This window comes from Crocodylus siamensis, chromosome 3, assembly GCF_052110815.1.
Source record: "Crocodylus siamensis isolate JL-2025a chromosome 3, ASM5211081v1, whole genome shotgun sequence".
In the NCBI taxonomy this organism is placed as follows: Eukaryota; Metazoa; Chordata; order Crocodylia; family Crocodylidae; genus Crocodylus; species Crocodylus siamensis.
This window is the reverse complement of record NC_143397.1, coordinates 1029504-1046910: the sequence shown is the minus strand read 5'-3', so window position 1 is coordinate 1046910 and position 17407 is coordinate 1029504. Positions and strand designations below refer to the sequence as shown.

The following is a 17407-nucleotide window of genomic DNA, read 5'->3' as shown; positions in this document are numbered from 1 at the left end:
CCTCTGTGACAATTTGGTTAAGATGGGCCCTGTGGCAGGAAGCCACCTTTGTTCCTCCCAAAAATCTCTGCCTTGTGACAATGTGATCAGGATGGGCCAAGCAGAGGAGATGCATTTTCACCCTATCTCTTTAGGTAACCTGAGCTGGCTACAGACCTGAGGGAGGGGGGAAACCTGCTCCCTCTGCCTACGGGACTGGTATCAGCCACCTGGGTGAGGGGCATCTACCTCAGGGAAACACAGGCCTAATAGTCCTACGGGTACTCGACCCAGTACAGGCACCTGGGGCACTTCTCCAAGTCAGGGGGCAAAAAGTAAAGTCACCCTTAGTCTGCAGACCTAAGGGGTCTCTTAGGCATAATTTAGACCCACCCCTTAATAAGTCTCCCACACCAGTCACAAAGGAGCACTTTATTGATTCCAGGGGTAGGGTGAAAATAGGGTACAAGATTGAGCAATATCATAGAAATCCCATAGAGGAAAACAGTCTGGCTGAGGTAGCCTTTTGATCACTCATCTGAGTTACTGCCAGCTAGAGATCTAACCAGATCTTGAGCAGCTTACTCACCAGCATCACCCCCGAGACTGTTGGAGATCCCCTCTGGAGGCAGGCCGTTCCTAGCTCGTGAGTTTTGGGGGAGAGAACCAGCTTGAGATGGTAAAGCTCCTCTCTGAGTCTGAGTCCCCCCATGGCTGCTGCCCCCTCCTCTTGGGCAGTCTTGACATATATAGCCCCTGTGACCTTATTCACCTGGTCCCATGGAGGCCAGCACCTGTTGGCTGTCGGCCAACCAATTTGAAATACATCACTAGTTGCCGGGCAGACTCTAGTCCAGCAGGTAGAAGCCCCTCACTCAGGTAGCTGATACCAGTCACGTAGGCAGAGGGAGCAAGTTTCCCCCCTCCCTCAGGACTGTATCCAGCTCTATCCAGCTCAGGTTACCTAAACAGAGAGGGTAAAGGTGTGTCTCCTCTGCTGGGCCTGTCCTAATCACATTGTCACAGCACAGAGATTTTGGGGAGAAACAAAGGTGACTTCCTGCCACACAGATTATGCTTTGAAAAGTAATTTAGACCTCTGCTTTCTTTTGTCCCCCCCCCAACCCAAACAGTCTGGGACCCTGCCCTTCTCCGTTAGCTCTGTCTCCAGCACACACGTGATGATTGCACCAGGTCTTTGACAACACGGGGGCTGTGATGGTGTGAAGGGCTAGGGCACTGACCTGTCTGACCCAGACTGTCTCTATTTGCACCCATGGGATGTGGCACCTGCTCCCACCTATGGCTATGACATCCAAGCCTATGGTAGAAGTGCACTGTGACCTCTTAGTCCCCATGGTCTCACCCACAGGTGCCGCTCACTGCCTACTGCCCTGAGGCTCAGTTCTAGTCCTGGGCATGAGGGACATGGCCAGAGCAAGAGCCCATGCTGATCTGCTAGGACCCATGGCTAGTACCTCCCTGCCCTGTAGCCCACATGAAGCCCCATACAGTGAATGACATGTGGACCTGGCTTGTCCTGCCAGGTAGTGATGCCCAGGTTGTGGCCAGCAGGGTGGATGTACCTGGGAGGTGGCAGCTTGGCCCTGACTCACCAGCAAGCCCCAAAGCCTGGGGAGGACAGTGCTTGTGGTGAGCATGGTGGGTGCCAGAAATGCCCAATGGCTGTGACCCTGGGTGCAAGGGCAGCAATGAAGCTGCCTTGGCACCATTCAAGTAGGAGAGGATGGGCACTGGTTTCCCCTGGATGAGGGCACTGGGCTGTATCCCTTCCTGGTGACCCCATATCTCGCCTCTGAGTCGATGGGTTGGGGTGCAGGCTCTGCCCATCCGGCATCAGGTTGCCTCACTTGCCAGCTAGGAAGCCAGTGCCCCAGGGGGCCTGGATCAGGCAAGGGGCTAGAGCTGGGGGCAGGGGGAGATCTTGTGATGGAGGTGGGTTCAGCTGGCTAGCCCCCTTTGCCCAGCAGTGGAGCAGGTGTGCACAGACAAGGGATCTGTGGCCTGCACATTGCCTCTCCAGCGTGGTCACTCAATGGTGACAGGAGCAGTGCATACAGGCCTGGGCACTGGGTGGGGTTACAGGTGTGGGGGTGCAGGTGATGAAGAAGCTTCTGGGAAAAGTGTTCTGTTCACCAGAGCACCCCAAGGGATGACGAGGTTGAACGGTCACAAACTCCTGCAAGACCGTTTCAGGCTGGACATAAGGAAGAATTTCTTTACTGTCCGAGCCCCCAAGGTCTGGAACAGTGTGCCAGCGGAGGTGGTTCAAGCACCCAGATTGAATACCTTCAAGAGTAAATTGGATGCTTATCTTGCTGGGATCCTATGACCCCAGCTGACTTCCTGCCCTTTGGGCAGGGGGCTGGACTCGATGATCTCCCGAGGTCCCTTCCAGCCCTAATGTCTATGAAATCTATGAAATCTATGGAAGTCTGTGTGCAATAGGGTGGCTGGGGGTGCCCCTTCCCCAGTACTTCTTCCCCGACACACAATGCAATCTCTAGGGTTTAATTGTAGCAGGTTTATCTTTCAGAGCTTGGGTTGAGTCCCAGGCTTGAGATTCTGCTGTTTTGATTGGTGGAGCCCATCCACCAATCAGGAGGCAGCAGGAGAAATCCAGCCTGCCTCTTTCCTGAGGGGAGGGAGAGAAGAGCTCTCCTGGACCTGATTGAAAACTGTAAACTGTCAGGTCAGAGACTTCAGGGGTGGAGCCCTGGAGCGTATAAAAGGAGCTGCCAACCTGCATGAGGGCAGATAGGTGAGGGATTCAAAAAAAGGTGGAACCAAGACAGGCTGGGAGCTCTCCCCCAGTGGAAAATAAGCCTAAGGCTTCTGAAGGTGTCACTGGCGGAACAGCTTTGGGAGTGGTACGAGACTGCTCAGGCTGTTGATGGTGCACAGAGACCCAGCCCTGGGAGCAGTGTGAGACTGCTTGGGCCTACCCTGGTGCATGGTTCAGTGCACAGAGCTGAGGCTTTGGGAGCCACAGGCGGCAGCTTTAGCCTGTAACCCCAGCAGGGCGTTGGGGGCCACAGTGAGGCGGCTCAGGCCCCATCTCCCGGCAAGCGGCCAGGTCCCACGGTGTGCAGGATGGCACACGGACCCAGGACTTGGGAGCCAGGGAGCAGCGGAGGCTGCTTGTGTTAGCCACCTGGCATGAGGATGGCTGGCCAGAGCTTGAAGGGCCTGGCCTGTGCTAAGAGAGCCCTCAGTGCTGAGCCAGGGCATAGGGAAATGGTAGTGCTGCAGCGTGTATATTATAATTTAATAAATTGTATATAATTAAGAACTTTGGGCTTGGGCTAACTCTATAGAGGAAAGAGGGATCTGCTCGAAATTCTGGCATCCCTCTCACAGCACCCCCTCCTGCCTACCTATCCCAGTCGATTAAGAATAGGGCACACCCTTGGGTGTACCTGGATTACATAACAATATGAGTATGACTGTGAGCAGCATGAATGGCAGTAATATATATCCTGGCTTCTTCACAGTGTTCAATAAACCTGCCTCCCCCACACCCGCCCCAGCCCTTCCTGCACCATGTGGGGCTGGTCCCAGAAGAAGAATTGGGACCCTGCAGCCCCATCCCTAGCCCTGGGCTGGGCTGCAGGGAAGGTGGCAGCCTCAGACACATGTGAGCATGTCTGAACATGTGTGTGCACTGCCTCTGGCCCTGCCTGAGCTCAGACCCACACTGCCCAGCACCTCTGAGGGTGGCAAAGGAAACCCTGATGCCTGCAGCAACTGGGGATGGGGAGCACTCCTTCCTGGCCCGTGTAGCCACCAGAAAAGCCCTGGAGCCTGGGACAGCCACACACCCCTGCTCTGCCATGCAGCCTGGGCACAGCAAGTGAAGCTCACACCTCAGTCCTCTGCCCACACAGCCAGAGGTGCGCATCTGTCATCCGTGCCAACCCATGAACTCCTCCCAGCCCCTTTGATCTTGCACACTGGAGCTGGCTGTGAGCTCTGTGGCAGGAAGCCCCCTTTGTTTCTCCCAAAAATCTCTGCCCTGTGACAATGTGATTAGGATGGGCCCAGCAGAGGAGACACACCTTACCCTATCTCTTTAGGTAACCTGAGCTGACTAGATCCCTGAAGGAGGGGGAAACCTGCTCCCTCTGCCTACGGGACTAGTATCGGTCTCCTGGGTGAGGGGCATCTACCTGGTGGGCTGGAGTCTGCCCAACAACTAGTGATGTATTTCAAATTGGTTGGTTGACAGCCAACCGGAGCTGGCCTCCACTGGGCCAGGTGAACGAGGTCACAGAGGCTATATAAGTTAAGACTGCCCAGGACGAGGGGGCAGCAGCCATGTGTGGTACTCAGAGGAGCTTTACCATCTGAAACTGGCTCTCTCCACGAAAATTTACGAGCTAGAAATGGCCTACCTCCAGAGAGAAACTTCACCTGCCTTTGGAAGATGCTTGTGAGTAAGCTACTTGAGATTTGGTTAGATATCTAACTGGCAGTAACTCAGATGCATGATCAAAAGGCTACCTCAGCCAGACTGTTTTGCTCTATGAGATTTCTATGAGATTGCTCAATCTTGTACCCCATTTTCACCCTACCCCTGGAATCAATAAAGTTCTCCTTTGTGACCGGTGTGGGAGACTTATTGAGGGGTGGGTCTAAATTATGCTTAAGAGACCCCTTAGGTCTGCGGACTAAGGGAGACTGTACTTTTTGCCCCAGACTTAGAGAAGTGCCCCAAGTGCCTGTACTGGGTCGAGTATCCATCGGACTTTAGGCCTGTGTTTCCCCTTGGACACAGGGCCGAGACTGTCCCTTCTCGGGGTGGTGGCAGCTACGTTAAACCCAGGCTAGCAAGTGTGCTCCAGAAAGGGGGTCGGCCAGATGTGAGGTGCCCCAGGGAGGTACTCAGAGCCAGGAACATGGTCAGGCGCAGGGAGGTGGATGGCTCAATGCAGGAGTGCCCCCTACTGGCCCACCACAAGCTCTGCTTCAGGCTCTTGCTGCCCTCACACTTTGCAATGCTGAGCCCCATTCCTGGCTGGCCCCTTTACCACTGGGCCCAGCTGGAGGGTCTTGTTGATGCCATCAGCCTCAGGCGGGGCTGGGGGCCTGCAGACACAGGGACTGGTCAGGGCGTGGGGCTGAGGCAGGGCTGGGTGAGGGAGGGGTGCTGGATCCTACCTGCCCCCTGTGGCAGAAAGCCACCTTTGTTTCTCCCTAAAATCTCTGCCCTGTGACAATGTGATTAGATGGGCCAGCACAGAGGAGTCACACCTCAGCCTGTCTCTTTAGGGAACCTGAGCTGGCTGCAGTCCTGAGGGAGGGGGAACCTGCTCCCTCTGCCTACGGGACTGGCATCAGCCACCTGGGTGGGGGGCATCTACCTGGTGGGCTGGGATCTGCCCACTGACAGGTGATGTATTTCAAATTGGTTGGCTGACAGCCAACTGGGGCTGACCTCCACTGGACCAGTGAATGAGGTCACAGGGGCTATATAAGTTAGGGAGGGGAAGGAGGCGGTCTCTCTCTTCAGCCATGAGGTGAAGCAGCAGCCATGCGGGGGACTCAGAGGAGCTTTACCATCTAAATTGGCTCTCTCCCCCAAACTCACGAGCTAGAAACCGCCTGCTTACAGAGGGGAATTTCACCGGCCTCTGGAAGATGCTTGTGAGTAAGCTACTTACGATCTGGTTAGATATCTAGCTGGCAGTAACACAGATGCGTGATCAAAAGGCTACCTCAGCCACACTGTTTGCTCTTTAGGATTCCTAAGATATTGCTCAATCCTGTACCCTAGTTTCCCCTACCCCTTGTAATCAATAAAGTTCTCCTTTGTGACCGGTGTGGGAGACTTATTGAGGAGTGGGTCTAAATTATATCTAAGAGGCCGCTTAGGTCTGCGGACTAAGGGAGACTTTCCTTTTTTCCCCCTTGACTTGGGGAAGTGCCCCAAGTGCCTGTACCAGGTCGAGTGCCCGTCGGACTCTTAGGCCTGTGTTTCCCCGAGGACACAGGGCCGAGACAGTCCCTTCTTGGGGTGGTGGGGGTGACGTTACCCCCAGACTAGCGAGTGTGCTCCTGGAGAGGGGTCGGCCGAGCATAAGGCGCCCCCAGGGAAGCATTCGGAGCCCGGCAGGTGGTCGGGCGCAGGGAGGTGGGCAGCTCAATGCAGGAGCGCCCCCTACTGGCCCACCACCCCCCTGCACCCAGGGGGTCATGCTCCATCCTGGCATGGGGCTTGAAAAACAGCAGGGCCTTGTACATCTCCGCAGTGGGACATGGAGCAGCTTGTGATGTAGGTGGCTCAGCCTTACAGGGCTGCTGGAGCAAACTCAGCAAGTTCTGGAGCATCAGCCAGAAGCAGAAGTGACCTCGACCATAGATAGGGGTGGCCAAGTTTAGCCAGATGCAGGACCATGTCCCAGCCACTGGCTCCAGCAGTCATGGCCCTGCCCTCCCCAGCACAGACAGGCCTGGAGGGGACTGGTGGCGGAGGTGGGGGACCTAGAGCATCCGGGAGGCTGTGCTGTCTAAGCCCAAACCCAGGAAACCAGGTCCTGTCCCCTTCGCCACTCACAGTTTTCTGGGCATGGGGCAGCCTCCCCCACACAGACTCCGTCCACCATCCATGCTCTCCCACTCCAGGAGGTCAGATATTTATGCACAGTCTTTAGAGACAGTCCCAGTTTCTGCAGCAGGGCTGGAGCGTCACTGTCACTGTGATGGTCCAGGAAATGCATGAGGTTTCCTGTCACAGAAATGGCATGAGATTCCCTAAAGCCTGCAGTTCATCTGCTTTACCAGGTGCTGATCTGAGGCAGCTGCAGCATCTTCTCCAGCCAGCAGGAAGGGCAGTCTGTGCACCACTGCTCCTCTGCCCTCTCTCCAGCCCCAACACTCACCCAAGCCCTTTCCTAGGCAGCCAGATGGGCCTGAATGCACCCAGGTCAGCAGCGCCAGGTCAAGGGAATCCTGTCGAGATGGCAGCACTATGGATATGGACCTGGGAGTCCTGGTGGATGCCAGAGCCAAGACAAGTCTGCAGCATGATGCACCACACAAAAGATGACCACAGTTTTGGCTGCATCAATTGCAGCAGACCAGTGCCTCCCCCTGCAGCCAGTTGCAGACAGTTTCATTGCACTCCCCCAGCCCACAGCAGCCCCCAGAGCCCAAGGTGAGTGCCCAGTCCAGGGAAATGCTGTCCCACCTCAGCCATTTCTCCCAGCACCAGGACCTGAAGGATGGCAAGACCAAGCTGTTGGATATGCCCAACACGTGGGTCATGTCACTGTTCTTCAACCTGCCGCCCCCCACTGCCTTCCTGCAGGGCAGCCCCGTGACACCCAAACCCACGGTGGAAGTGCACAGTGACTTATTGGCCCCCATGGTGCCACCCACACATGCTGCTCACTGTCTGCCTCTCCCTAGTCCTGGGCATGACAGCTGGGTTGTGGGGTCTGCCCATCCAGCATCAGGTCGCCTCATTCACCAGCTAAGAACCCAGAGCCCAGGGTCCTGGATTAGGCCAGGGGTTAGAAATGGGAGGTGGGCACAAGTCTTGTGGGGGAGGTAGGTTCGGTTGCCAGGCCCCCGCTTTGCCCAGGGCAGTGGGATGGATGTGCACAGATAGGGGCCCATGTCCTGCATGTTACCTCACCTGCCTGGTCGACCAAGGATGGCAGGAGCAGTGTGTACAGCTCCGTGTGTGGGGTGGGAGAAGGGGAGGTTAGAGGCGCGGTGGTCCCAGCGATGGAGCAGCTACTAGGGGAGGCTTGTATGCAATAGAGTGACCATAAGTGCCCTTGCCCTGGCACTCCCTCCCCACAACACACTGCACTGGTGAATGCAATCTCTGGTGTTTAATAACATGATCGTGCTGTGGGGAGGAGGCTCCAGGTATAGGACAGGGGGTTTGGTGCGTGGTTGCCTGGAGCAGAAAGCAATGCACAGTGGGTGCAGGCGCTGAAGGGGTGGGAGGTTCCCCTTTAGTCCCGCTGCCAGGCCCCACGCATGGGCATCATGCATGCTGCCCAGGGGCTCTGCATCGCCCCTGGCCCATAAGCACATCAGAAACTGGCATGGTGGCCAGGCCCCATGGAGCAGACAGGAAGGAGGGTGGGAGCTACAACCTGCAGAGCTCAAGGCCACACACGCAAGTGACTGCAAGCACTGAATCACCGCTGATCTTGGGGCAGGTCAGGGATACTGCCCTGTCCGACTGTATCAGGCCTCCAGGGTCAGCAGCCCCTACTGCCCTTGCTAGGCCCTGTCTGCTGGGAGGTTTGGGGAGCAGGCAATGCTGAGTCCTCAGAGCTGGGAGGGGATTATGCTGGCACAGGTGGGAGCTGGTCCCTGGAGCCACCGAAGCTGAAGACAGGAGGCAGAGCGAGTGGGGCAGATAGACCCACCCCAGGCCCAAGTGTGGGGGATGCAGGGTCCAGCCGACGAGGAGGGAAGGAGACACAAGTCCCTGGTGCTGCAATGCTGTGGGCATGGGCATTTGTACTCATGGTAGCCTCCCGTGATCATGCCCCAGGTTCGGTCCCTGAGGCTCCCTGGGGGCAGACGGCTGGCTTCTCGCAGATCCATTGGTGTTTGTCATCCACCTGGCCTCCTCTCTCTATTCTGCCCCTTTCTATTGTTCCAAAATAACCACGATCTTTTGCACTCCTGGGCCTGCAATGACAGATGCTGCATCAAGGCTCCTCGACCGTCCCAGTTCCCGCACGGCCTTGCCCACCTGGCTGAAGCCTCAGCCCTGGCTCCTACCCAGAGGAGCCCATGGCCAGTCTGACCTGGCACAGGGGCCTGAGCCAGACCCCCCTCACAGCCTGCACTGCAGTGGGCTGACAGGGAGCTCCCCACACCCCCGCGCTGGTGCTCAGGAAAGGGGTGCAAGGAGTTTCTAGGCTAGGAGCTCGGTGCCAACTTACCATTTGTATAGGGAGCCATCCACCCACTGCCAGTGATCTGACTGGGTCTTCAAGTCCCATCTCCACTGGAGTCCAATCCAGTACAGGGCATCCATGTGGGCAAGAAAGCTCTAGGGAAGTCATGACAGCTGTGAAATGGCCGCAGGGCAGGGAGACCCCGATGCGTGGGCACAGCTCTCAGGGGGCCCCGGGCACTGGGGCTAGCCGGCAGGGCTGGGAAGGGGCACGTGAAGGGCTGTCGGCTGCTCCAACTTCTGAGGCCACTGCACCGGCAGGAGGTTTCCAGCCTTTCTACCTCTGCTCCAGCCTGTTTCTTCCCTTCAGCTGCCCCAGGCACAGCCTTGGTGCTGCCTACACCTGCCAGGCTGTGCCCAGACCCTCCCCTCCAGCGGGAAGGAGACGCTGGCTCCTGCGGCACCAGCTCTGCCCTGACCCTCTCTGCGCCTCCTCCCTGCTCCCTGCCCTTGCCTCCCTGCCCTCCACCAGGCGTTCGCAGTGCTCCTCCAGCCCCACAGCCCCGTACCGGCATGGTTGTGTGGTCCCAGTCTGAGGGGACGAGGAGCCAGGAGGACTCTCGTTCACACGCCTGTTTGCTTTCCAACCAGGTCTTCTCCTCCTTGGAAAAGAACAGGCACTTCCCGCGGTGCAGCACCCAGGTCTCTGGGCAGCAGTCTGGGCACAGGCAGGTGGTCACATACAAGCCCGTGTCAGGCCCACGGGATGCTGCTGGGGGTGTTATGGAGCCCCAGGCACAAGGGCCCTCCCAGGAACCATTGTCTCTGCCCACAGCCCAGCAGACATGGTGGGAGCCAGGCAGTGTCCAGGCTGCGGGGCAGCAGGAGAGGCAGGAGGGATGGAAAGTCCTGGGGAACCAGGCCACTGGGGACACTGGGGTTCCCTCCTGCCTGCTCCCCATGAGGACTGGGCCCAGGACCACCACCAGCCCTGGGGGTGTCCCGCTTCCCACCCTGCCCTGCCCTGGGTTACCTGTGATGTGGCAGAGCCGTGCATTGGCCTGGGCACTCTCAGATGTGCTTAACTGCTCCTGGAGGACCCAGGCTTGCTCTTGCATGTACACAAGTTCTGCTTGGGTCTGTGCAAGTTCTGCTTGGGCCTGCACCAGCACCATGCCCACCTGCTGCAGCCACTGCCCCTGATGCCAGTCTGCAGGCATGGGGCCATCAGCACCAGGAGCAAGGCCTGGCACCCCCAGCTGAGTGCTGCCACCTCCGCAGCGGCAAGACCCCACTGTGCTCACACCACCACCCAAACCTTGGGGCCACAGAGACGGTGTAGCTGGCGGGAGTCTCCCAAAGCAGCACCAGGGCATGAGCTGGTGGGAGCTGGGCAGGTGCCTGCAGGCAGCTGGGCACTGTGGCCAGCCCAGATCTAGGACACAAACCAGGACCCTGCTGGACAGCCCCTCCCATGGGTGCTGCCCCTACTGCTGGGTCTCCCCAGACAAACCTCCCCCCCATGCAGGTCACCCTAGGGGACATCTCCAGAGTCACAACCACACAGGGAACCATCCCCATCCACCGAGCTGCCTGGCCCCGGTGGGGGGAGGGGGTAATATTTCTTTGCCCAGGCAGCCCCTGTGTCCCCCACTCTGCCCCCCAGCACTGCCCATCTTCCCCTCTCTGAGCTCCCTGCCAGCCCATCAGGGCCCTACTCACAGCAGGCCCCCAGGGTGATGGTGGTGGCCAGCAGGGCCAGGCAGGCTGCCAGCAGGAACAGGGGCAGGGGCCGTGCGCTCCACCCGGGCTCTGCAAGAGATGAGGCAATGTGGGACCAGCCCTGGCACCTGCACCATCACCATGTTGCCCCTACACCAAGGAATTGGGCAGCAGGCCTGAAGCCCCTCCTGCCCCAGCACTGCCAGCAAGCAGCTCTGCAAGGGCAGGCAGGGTCTGGGAGTAACAACATCCTCCCCCTACACCTGCCCCAGCCCTTTCTGCCCCCACTGCAGCCTTAAAGCAAGACCCTGCAGCCAGGACCCTGTGGGGCTGTTCTCAGCAGGAGCATTGGCACAGCCCTGTCACCAGCCCCAGCCTGGGCTGCAAAAAAGGTGGCAGCATTGGACACAGGAAGCTGCTGCCTATGAACGGTTGCATGAGTGTGTCTGAACAGGCAAGTATGCGCAGTGCCTCCAGCCCTGCCTGCACTCGGACCCGCACGGCCCAACTCCTCTTTGCAGCAGCACCCAGAGCCTCTGAGGGTGGCAAAGGAAACTGTGATGCCTGCAGCATCCAGAAGGAGCACTCCTTCCTGGCCCACATGGCTACCAACAAAGCCTTGGAGCCTGTGATGGCCACAAACCCCCTCTGCCCTGCAACCTGGGCACAACAAGCAGAGCCCAGCCCTCAACCTTCTCCCGGCACGCCCAGAGCTGCCTGTCCGTTCCCCCCCATGAACTTCCCCCAGCACCTTTTATCTTCGCACACTAAAGCTGGCTGTGAGCTCTGCTTCAGGCTTCTCCTGCCATCACACTCACCTCTGCCCTGCTGGGCCCCATGCCCAGCCAGCCCCTTAACCACCGGGCCCAGCTGCAGAGTCTCGTAGACGCTGTTGCAAGTGCTGTTGGCCTCATATGGGCCTGGGGGTGCTGCAAACACAAAGGCTGGTCAGGGTGTGGGGCTGGGGCTGGGGCTGGGGCTGGGGCAGGACCAGGTGGTCAAGGGGTTCTGGATCCTACCTTCCCCCTGTGCCTGGGGGGTCGCGCTCTGTCCTGGGGTGGCTTTGGAAAACCGCAAGGACTCATACATCCCGGCCATGGGCCACAGAAAAGATCACGGTGCCAGTGGCTCAGCCTTGCAGGGCTGCTGGATTAAGCAGAGGAAGTTCTGGAGCACCAGCCAAAAGCAGAAGTGACGTCAACCACAGGTGAGGGCAGCCAAGCTCAGCCAAAAGCGGGGCCATGGCCCAGCCACTGGTGCCTGCAGCCCCAGCCCTGCAATGGCAGGGAGATGGGGGCCAAGAGCAGCCAGGAGGCTGTGCTGTCTCAGCCCAAGCCTGGGAAGTTGCAGGCAGGTTTGGGGCTGCCCCAGGCATAGTGGGGCAGGGGCTGGAGGTACCATCTCTGACACCCTTTAGAATTACCCCTGGTTCAGGCTCAGGCAAGGGTGAGCCCAGGGCCCCTTGGGCACCAAGACCTGAGCTCTGGGGCACAGCTCTTCCCTCTGCCCCTCTTTTGACTCCAACGCCAGTGAGCTCTGGCCTGCTTGGGTCTGATGGTCTTTGTCCTCCTGGGGAGATCCCAGCAGCAACAACCTTTGGGCCAGGCAGCTGCCCTCAGGCCTTGGTGAAGCTGGGCCCGGGGCACCAAGGCACAGGTGAAATGGTGGGGTCTCCTGGACTGTGTTTGGGCTCTGGGGCCTATTGCTGGATGGCAGGGAGGGAAAAGGACCCTCTCAAATGCAGGCCATATCCCCATCACTACTGACAGTTGTCTGGGCACGAGGCAGCCTCTCCAACACAGACCCCCTCCACCACCCATGCCCCCCACACCCAGAGCACAGATATTTGTGCACAGTCACTAGAGACCATCACAGTTTCTGCAGCAGGGCTGGAGCATTGCTGTTGCCACAAAGGGCGAGGAAATGCATGAGGTTTCCTAGCAGAGAAAGAGCAGGAGATCCCCCACAGCCTGCGGTTCACCTTCTCTCTGCTTTATCCGGTGCTGAGCTGTGGTTGCTGCTTTTTCTCCAGCATGGTGCACCACAGCTCCTCTCTCCTCTCTCCCAGCCAAATGGGTTATCCAGCCCCAAAGCTCACCCCAGGCCCTTTACTAGGCAGCTGGATGGGTCTGAATGCATCCAGGGCAGCAGGGCCAGGTGAGGGAGACCCCAGAGGTACGGCAGCACCACGGACACAGACCTGGGAGTCCTGGACAAGTCTGCAGCTGATGCACCTCACAAAAGACAAGTGCAACTTTGGCTGCATCAATTGGAGCAGACCAGCACCTCTCCCGCAGCCAGCCGGAGATGTTCTTGCCCCACAGCCCAAGACAGGTGCCAAGACCAGGGAGATGCCACCCCACCTCAACCAGTTCTCCCAGTGCAAGGACTTAAGGGACAGCAAGACGAAGGTATTGGCGGCAACCAGCAAGTGGGTCACGTCACTGTCCTTCAACCTGCAACCCGCCACCACCTTTCCACCCAGCAACTCTGCAAGGCCCAAACCTATGTTGGAGGTGCACTGTGATTTCTAGGTCCCTAGGTGTCACACACCTGTTGCTCACCGATTGCCTCCTCCGAGGTGCAGTCCAAGTGCTGGCTAGGACCACTGGACCAAGGGTCTGATTTGGGCCAGGGGCTAGAGCTGGGGTAGGAGGTCTTGTGGGGGAAGTGGGTTCAGCTGGCCTGCCCACCTTTTCCTGGGCACATGGGATGGGTGTGCACAGACAAGGGGCCCGTGGCCAGCACGTTGCCTTTCCAGCCTGGTCACCTAAGGGTGGTGGGAGCAGTGCACACAGCCCCAGGCATGGGATGGGGGGTTTAGAGATGTGCAAGTCCCAGTGACAGGGCAGCTACTGGGGGATGCCTGTGTGCATAACCCTTTTGCTGAGCAACAGCAACAAGGGCCAGGTTCAATTTTGGGGTATTAAATATATTTTACCTTGGCTCAAGCCCCCACACATTTTACCTGGGAAACACTAAATGAATTACCAGGGTGTCCAATACAACCAACAACCCTGTTCTCACCAGCAGTATGAACACAAACCCCAGATTTATTACAGAGTCAAACACCAGAACACAACATACAGTCAAGCAAAGTATACCCTGTATCACCCTTACCTCTACTGGGGTCTACTTCGACCCCAGGCCTGACAGTCCAAGAGTGGGGGTGTCTCGACCCAAAAAAGGTTAGTCCCTGGGGATTTGGGTGCATCATCTCCCTTGCTGTCACAGTCTGCTGGGGGCACCGGTTCCCTCTGCATTGCAAAGGGCTTATTCAGTGCATTGATGTATCTCTGCAGAGCTGCTGAGGAGCAGCGATCTTTGCTCCTGGCTGAGTAGCTGTGGGGGTGAGCTTCCAGATCCTGCCCTGGACTCCCAGTCCAAACCCCACATGGCTCCTGGACCTGAAACCCTGGCTCTCTGTACCACTTGACCTCAAGCTTCATCAAGAATTACAGCATCCCCCTCCCCTCTGCAGGGGACCCAGGGGAAAAACCAAAGAGCAAGCCCCACAGCCCAGGTGGCCTGAATTTTAAATGGCAGGCCAGGTTTTTGGGGTAGATGTGATATCTTTTATTGGACCAAATGAGTAGTTGGAAGAAAGTTCTTGGCAAGCTTTCAGGTGCAGTCACTCTTCTTCAGGTATGGAGAGTCTCTGCTGGTCTGAGACTCCAAGAAATGGGAGAAGCTGGCATCAGGGGCCCCTCCTGCCTTGGCTGGGCACTAGGAGAGAGGGACAGCAGCTGGGATCAGGGAACAGGTGGGCTTTGGCTTCCTCAATCATGACCGGCACATCACGACAAGAGACATGCTTGGATGGGATGGGCTCCACCTTTCCCCTAAAGGCAAGCATGTGTTTTCTTCTAGGTTGGTGGACCTCCTCCAGCAGGCTTTAAGCTAGGCTCATTTGGGGAAGGGGAAGACGAGGGTGGAGGAATCATCGGACTGCCAGACCAAACAACACCCACAAGTACAGTCCAGCCTAGGCCAATGAGCAAAACGTATACCCAGGTAAGCGACAGGGGCCAGGGCAATGCTGTGATTAGGAAGCCAGTGCCCGCATCCACAGGAGGCCTCAAATGCCTCTACACAAATGCTCGTAGCATGGGAAACAAGCAGTAGGAACTGAGTCTCCTGCTGGCTGACACCAGCCCGGACATAGTGGGGATCACTGAAAAGTGGTGGGACTCAACGCATGACTGGGCGGTGAATGTCAAGGGCTATGAGCTGTACAGGAGGGACAGGACAGGGAGGAAAGGCGGGGGCGTGGCACTCTATATTAAGGAGGAATACCCATCTTCATCAATTAATAAAGAATCAGAGGAAGGGCACTCTGAGGTGCTTTGGGTTAGAGAACAAGGCAGTCAAGGGTAAAGAGACTTAATAGTGGGGATCTACTACAGACCACCCAACCACCGGGAAGAGCTTGATCAGGAATTCTTAGGTCAGCTCACGGAGGTCGTTAGGTCCAAGGACATGGTAGTCATGGGGGACCTGAACTTTCCAGACATCTGCTGGGAAGAGCAGTCAGCCAGATCTGAACGCTCACGTAGGTTCTTGGCCAGAGTGCAGGACCTCCATCGAACCCAGGAGTACACAGCCCCACCGGGAAGACGCCTTGTTGGACCTGGTGCTGGCCACAGGGACGGCCCCGTGCGGGGGCTGCGGGGGCTTGACCCCCTGGGCAACAGCGATCATCGCCTGGTGGTATTCACCATGCAGCACAAGGTGGCAAAGGCCAGCAGCAAAGCAGCAGCCCTAGATTTCAGGAGGGCAAACTTCACCAAGCTAAGGCGGATAGTTGGGGAAGCGCTGAGGGGAGCCGGGTGTCCAAGGAAAGCGGTCGCTCCTTAAGGAGATGATCCTCCAAGCCCAAAAGAAGGTAATCCCAATGAGGATCAAAGGGAGCAGGAGGGCGCACAAGCCCCCATGGCTCACTTAAAACATCCGGGAATGTCTCCTAGCTAAAAGGGAGGCGCACACCCAATGGAAAGGAGGGGCCATCCCCAGGGATGACTATACTGCAGTCGCTCGGGGATGTAGGGGGGCAGTCAGGAAGGCAAAGGCAGAGATGGGACTGGGACTAGTTTCCTGGATTAAGGACAATAAGAAGTCCTTCTTTAAATACATAGGGGGTAAAAAGGTTCCGGGTAATGTGGGGCCCCTGCAGGACGCATTGGGAAATTTGGTCTTCACACCAGATGACAAAGCCAACATGTTTAATGATTTCTTTGCCTCCATCTTTCTAATGAGAACGGTATGAGAGACAGTGTCGAAGGCCTTCCAAAAGTCTAGGAAGACTATGTCCACTGCTAACCCTGCGTCTAAGGATTTAGTGACCTGGTCGTAGAAGGCCACCAGGTTGGTCTGCCACTGATGAACCCGTGTTGGTTGCCCCTAAGCATGGGTCGCCAACTGGCTGGAGGGCCGCATCCAGAGGGTGGTAGTGGATGGGTCCTTCTCAACCTGGAAGGACGTGGGCAGTGGGGTCCCGCAGGGCTCGGTCCTCGGGCCCACACTGTTCAACATCTTCATCAGTGACCTGGACGAGGGGGTAAAAAGCACCTGCTCAAATTTGCTAATGACACTAAGATGTGGGGGGATGTGGGCACTCTAGAAGGGATCAATAGGCTACCTTTGGACCTAGACAGGTTACAGGGGTGGGCAGATGAGAACAGGATGGGATTCAACACTGACAAGTGCAAGGTGCTGCACCTGGGGAGGAACAACTGGCGCTATACCTACAGGCTGGGGAACTCCCTTCTCATCAGTGCAGAGGCGGAAAAGGATCTTGGAGTCATCATTGATGCCAAGATGAACATGGGCCGGCAGTGTGGGGACGCGGTCAGGAAGGCCAACCGTACCTTGTCATGCATCCACAGATGCATCTCGAGCAGGTCCAAGGAGGTGATCCTCGCCCTCTATGCGGCACTGGTCAGGCCGCAGCTGGAGTACTGCATCCAGTTCTGGGCGCTGCACTTCAAGAGGGATGTGGACAACATGGAGAGGGGTCAGAGGAGGCCACTCGCATGATCAGGGGGCAGCAGGGCAGGCCCTACGAGGAGAGGTGATGGGACCTGAACCTGTTCAGCCTCCACAAGAGAAGGCTGAGGGGGATCTATTGGCCTGTTACAAACTAATCCGAGGGGACCAGCAGGCATTGGGGGAGTCCCTGTTCCCCTGAGCACTACCAGGAGTGACCAGGAATAACGGTCACAAGCTGGCAGAGGGGAGATTTAGGCTAGATATCAGGAGGTGCGACTTCACGGTCAGAGCGGCTAGGATCTGGGACCAACTTCCAAGAGAAGTGGTGCTGGCTCCTGCCCTGGGGGCTTTAAGAGGAGGCTGGATGAACACCGTGCTGGGGTCATTTAACCCCAGCACTTTCCTGCCATGGCAGGGAGTTGGACTAGATGATCTGTTCAGGTCCCTTCTGACCCTAGAAACTATGAAACTATGAAACAGGGCTCTGCCTGCTGACCTTGGGGGCAGCGTGGGCTGCTGTGTGGAGGGGTCTCTGAGCCACCCCGCGCCCCCCGGGCCAGCCACATACCCCGTTCCCCGGCTCCCCGTGGCCTCAGTCCCCCTTGTTCAGCCCCAGCTTGGCGCTGCACTTACCTTGCCCCACACTTTGCAGGTGAAGCCCTTGGGCTTGCCCTTGGCTTGCCCTATGGCTCCTTCCCTGCCTGGTCCCACTAGTCTCCCCTCTGCATTTTTCCCAGGGGTGCCCTGACTGGCAGCGGCCCTGCGAGCCTGTGCATTAATTCACCCCTACTTGCAGGGTATTTTTATTGCATGGAAACTGGCCAGAAA

At 57.6% G+C, this 17407-nt stretch overlaps 1 protein-coding gene across 1 annotated transcript in view; it reads right to left on the bottom strand.

The window, feature by feature from the left end:
- Nucleotides 1-8507: 8507 nt before the first annotated feature.
- LOC149867878 (uncharacterized) overlaps nucleotides 8508-17407 on the bottom strand; it is a 45985-nt gene continuing 37085 nt past the window's right edge. Inside the window, exon 6 of the mRNA XM_090037186.1 lies at nucleotides 8508-8652. Coding sequence (XP_089893312.1) covers nucleotides 8508-8652 — 145 coding nt within the window. The remainder of the gene's footprint in view (nucleotides 8653-17407) is intronic.